Here is a 5,172-nt window from a genome sequence, read left to right on the forward strand (position 1 = left end):
CGATAATCGATTTTGATCAGGTTTGACAAAATCGAATGATCGTAAAATGGATCTTTTATTGAAAGGCAAAAGTCGAAAAGTATAAGAGTTGACTTTTTGGTCAGAGGCAAAAAATCGAAAAGTCTAAAAGTCGACTTTTAAGCTCAACTACGTATCCCATTGTGTAAAAGCAATAGGGCTGCTAGAGCACCAACAACCAAAATATATCGATATCAGTCCATGTTTTGGTATAGTCCTTATATAACGGTCCGCTCAACTTCCGTATTTTTGCCAAATTTTCCAATCTGGCTTTTTTCTCCTGGCAGCAAGTTACCACGTCATAGCGCACATATAAAGGTTACGATCGATTTTAGATATATTGATGAATGTCTATCTCATGTTTATGCGTATAATGGCGTTTTCACTTGTTTATCTCATTGTTCTTTGAATACCAAAATAATTATTTTATATAATTGTCCTTATTTCAAATCGTCACCGTTAGCACACATTTATTTTCCTTGTGTATAACAATAAGGTAGCTATAAAATATAGCTGTTATACTATACCAAAAAATGGTGAATTTGTCTAATGTCTAACAGTTATAAATAATGACATATACCAAAGCTTGCTGCTATGAAATTATAAGGTTATTGGCAACACTTGTCTTTAAGGTAGATGTCTCCGCTACGTGTGAGGCATTGGCAACTCATAACGTATATATGTTTTATAATTTATTATAAAACACTTTGTTGTGGATTGGAGACTATATGTTTCAAAATCTTATTTTTTTCAATTTCAACTTACCTATATATACTCGATAAATCGATAACAACGTCTATCATATCACAACATAGTTCATAACTTTGCATATCGACCGGTGAACAATCGGTTGCAATGTAAATTTTTGACACCACATCGAATAGAAATGCCTTTTCAATGCCAGAATTCTAAAACGGAATTTCAATTAAAAAATAATAAAATTAAAAAATATTACATTTTCTCACTTACCGATATAAAAATATTGAGCAAATTTTCTAATGTCGGCAATTGGGGTATTAGCTTTTGTACCACCTTTGAAAAGGCCTCAAATATCGAATGATCATAGATGGAAGTCAAGTGAAAACTTAAATGGATTTGCGTTAGGCCAGCATCGGCTAAATCATCGGAGGCTCGTTGATGTATGTCACGCTGGGATTCCATTTTTGTGTCATCGCTAATGCCATCGACCTGGAATATATAAAGAGATGTGAAAATTTACAATTAAGTGTTTGAGAATAAATAAGATAAAAATACACTTAAATTGTTTTATATAAAAATTAGAAAAGAAATAATAATATAGATTTAATATATACAAATTCTGTTATATGTATAAACATTAAAAAAATAATAATAATTTTTAAAATACATTTTACGACTGTTTTTGAAAATTTAAAATTGTTTAGCATTGATAAAATAAAGAAAAATAATAAGATTGCTTTTAATTTAAGTAAAATAAATTGAAAAGTTCGGGAACGCAAATCTAGTAAATATGCCAAAATTAGATGGCAATACTTCCAAAATCAACCTAACACCCAATCAGAAGTAGGCATTCCTGTTTACCATTTTTACTCGGTAAAAGGTTTACAAAGAGAACGCCATTTTGTTTTGATACATCAATTTTCGCCGCTTTCAATTGACACAGTTGCAAATAAAGTCCTTTTCTATTTGGGTAATACGGACGTCTAACAAACCGTATAAAGGTGAGAATGTGAGTATTTTTGTACGGAGCGCAATAAAATAGGTACGACCCTAATGACTTATTATATAATTTTTGTCTAGTTCAACAATTTTGTTTTATCCCATATCCTACATGCAGATAATAAATTCCTATTATCAATTATCTGAACATTGAACTCTGTAATTAAAACCGTAAGTTCCCCCGTCAATGTGTCACAAACAATATTGAGGGAAAAAAGACATATTTATGAAGCCATATAAGTGCTGTTGATTTGCATTGTTATCAACAGTACATGAATTGTATGGTTGTATGTTCATATTACCAGGCCAGTAGATTATAGTAGACATGAAACTGCAGGGCAAACAAAGGTTTTAATCGCAATGAACAACATTGATGTGTATGTAAAACATACCATCTAATAAATTATATGGCAAAAACAAATTCCAATAAATGCCAATTTTTGTCTTACTGACTGACACTACTACTGGCACTTTCGAACTTCCAACATCATATATTAAATTTTGCGATCTCTATTATGATTTAAAAGACACACATCGAAATAGGAGACGCCATAAAGTATAAAGAATATTCTATGTCGATTTGTACATGTCCGTTTGTTAAAATCACGATATAGATTGCAATATTTGAGATATAGCTTTGAAATTTTGCAAATGGGGTATATCGGTCCACGTTTTGGTATAGCTCCCATATAACAATAGGATACGCTAGTATCCTCTACATGACGCCAGGTTGTAACTTCTTGAGGAGGAGTACTCACATTAGTGATTATGTTCCCTCTCATAGAGATTTTAACGACTTCAGAGTAGAGTTTCCTATTAGGGAATCCTGAACTAGTAGATCTTTGCTTCTGTCAGGTCTTCAAAAACGGCAAGATGGAGGAAGGCACTGGTGCAGGATCTTTGAAGCGTTTTTCAAGCAGAAGTCCTTGCAATCGCGAAATCGGCCGAGATAGTCAAAACACTTACTGCCGATAATACGGGACCGGTGACTATATATGTCGATAGTCATGCGGCATTCAAACACAAAGGCAGTTCTTGATTGCAAGGCTGCTCTGTATTTTATATGACGGATAGTTAATTTATGTTTGGTTCCAGAACAAAGCAACATAGAAGGGAATGAGATAGCCGACGAGTTTGCTCGAGGGGGTTCATAGTCGTCCAATCTTCCGATTGAGAGATCTTGGCTATTTCATTGGCAAAATCCGCTTGATCTACGGCGAGGTAGTCGGTAACAGATGGTCAAGAGAACCTGGTGGCAGAATCTCGAAACATATCTGGCCTGAATTCTCTCGCCGAAGAACTTCTTCGCTGTTGTCACATAATAAGAGGGAGAGATTAAATCATTGGTGGGATCAAAGCAGGTCACTGCAAGTTTAGATCCCTCACTTCGAAATGGGATTCCAGCGGAGAGGATTACTGTCGTCTATGTGAGAACGAAGAGGAGCTAGAAACAATTGAACATATCCTCTGTAGATGTCCATCGCTGAGTGGCCGAAGACACAAACAGTTTGGAAGATATGCAATTGATAACCTAGCTTTCTTCTCCAAAATAGACCCCAATCAGATCCAAGACTTTGTTTTAAATTTTGGCATGGCTAAAATAACCACTTTCTGGGCACTCCAACTATTTTTTTCTGTCTTCCATTCTCTTTTCCTTTTCTTTTCAGGTATCAAGGATGATCACAATGGACAAATGACTCCGAGTGAACGGTTGTAATTAGCAACCGTACATCCCCAACTTAACCTATCAAAGTAGCTCCCATATAATCGTAACCCCCATTATTCGGCATTTTGGGGGTTTTAACAAAGGTTTTTTTTACAGAATTGGCCATAAGTTTCCGATGGGGTGTCAAATCCACTAAACATCATCAATATTGGTTATTTTTTATATAATCCCCCATATAACGACGCTACATCACAAATTTCGGTATTTTTGGATCTTATCTCTTATTTTCAAATGGAATTTTAGCGGGAATCTTCTCTATAATACACTTTTATTAAATATAAAATAAATCCAAGCACTTGATTCTATCGATTGTTGAATAAATTATTTTAAAATCCACGCATCATAGACTTTTATAGAAATCGTTATTAACAAATAAGCTCCTCCTCCATTGATCTTCTATGGAAGATCATTTATATACAGGTTACATTTATACAATTCTATTAACTCTTCTAAAACTTTACAAAATGTGTTCAAAATTTTATTCTGCTGCCGATGAATAGAAACTCCATTCCATGGTCTTATATAAAGGAAATGACTACCATAAATGGACAAGGCTTTCTACAAATCATTTATATTTTATATCCCAATGTTATCCTATTAGATAAAACATTCATTAAATAAATTACACTTTTAAGAAGTAATTTTTACAAACCGAATCTTTAATTCCTCTAACAAACTCCTCTCAATCAATTAATTCCTATTAACAACATCTTACATCTCTGCAAATACGACAACTTAAAACTCAACTGTCACACTGTAAAAACTATCAACAACAGCAACTCAATTTTACATTAAAGATATCACATTACATTCTCCACCTCCATAACTCACCACTGACTGACTAACTGACTGCCACCAAACACTCACTTACCTTATGTATAAAAACTTCAAATTTAATACGCGGATTAACTTTATATGCCTTTATGACGGTATTCTTAAATTTCGTCAACGCTTCGTTGTAATCATCCTTTGCATCGATCACGAACACCAACGATCCACAATTACCAAATATCATATCCGAATCGAATGTGGGATCAATGAAATCAATTTGTCCCGGAAAATCCCAAATTGAAAATTGTACAAAACTTGAATTGTTAATATCGTCTTTGACAATTTTACTGGTCGATTCCAGGAACAGTGTTTCGTTGGGTGACATCTTATGGAAGACAACTTTTTGTATTGAAGATTTGCCCGAACGTCGTAGACCCATTAAGAGAATACGTGGCTTAGAATCGGCATCGGAACCCGTCATCCCTGACGAATCCAAACCATCCTGATCGAATGCACCATAACCATATTCCTTGGGAAAGGTATCCACATGATAGTCATCGTCTTCGTAACTCTACAGAACAGAACAGAGAAAAAGAAAAACCCAACAATGAAAAATTCGTTTTTCTTAATGCGTAGCAGCAGCAACATCTGATATGGTGGCCCAGCGTTTTCATACGATGGGTGTTATCATCATCATTCGCACTGCAACAATTTTTTCCGGACCATTCCTTCTTACCATTTTGACAGAGCTTGTGGGATGTCAATCTTATTTTACACTGCAGGCATTTAATCTGTTTTTTTCTCGTGCGCTGTTTTGCTTTGTTGTGAATCGGGTATTTATGTTGAAATGTTTGTTTATTTATATTTTTTCAGAGTAGTTTTTGTTCAATCACCTGAATATTTTTGAGATATTAGAGATGGTCGAAAATCGATTGGAAATTTCGATAGTTTTCTGATTT

The 5,172-nt window shown here is 34.4% G+C and overlaps 1 protein-coding gene across 1 annotated transcript; it reads right to left on the minus strand.

The window, feature by feature from the left end:
* Positions 1–783: 783 nt before the first annotated feature.
* On the minus strand, positions 784–4,791 carry LOC133334213 (ras-related GTP-binding protein C-like; the record flags this gene model as incomplete). Its single annotated transcript, XM_061542507.1, has 3 exons — positions 4,314–4,791; positions 988–1,206; positions 784–926 (listed from the first exon to the last, which is right to left on the minus strand). Coding segments are annotated over exons 1-3 (743 nt in total), but the record flags the coding sequence as incomplete, so codon positions are not given.
* Positions 4,792–5,172: the final 381 nt, after the last annotated feature.

Source organism: Musca vetustissima, unplaced genomic scaffold (assembly GCF_032173495.1).
Source record: "Musca vetustissima isolate MV318-11 ecotype Yass unplaced genomic scaffold, APGP_CSIRO_Mvet_v1 utg104765, whole genome shotgun sequence".
Lineage (NCBI taxonomy): Eukaryota > Metazoa > Arthropoda > Insecta > Diptera > Muscidae > Musca > Musca vetustissima.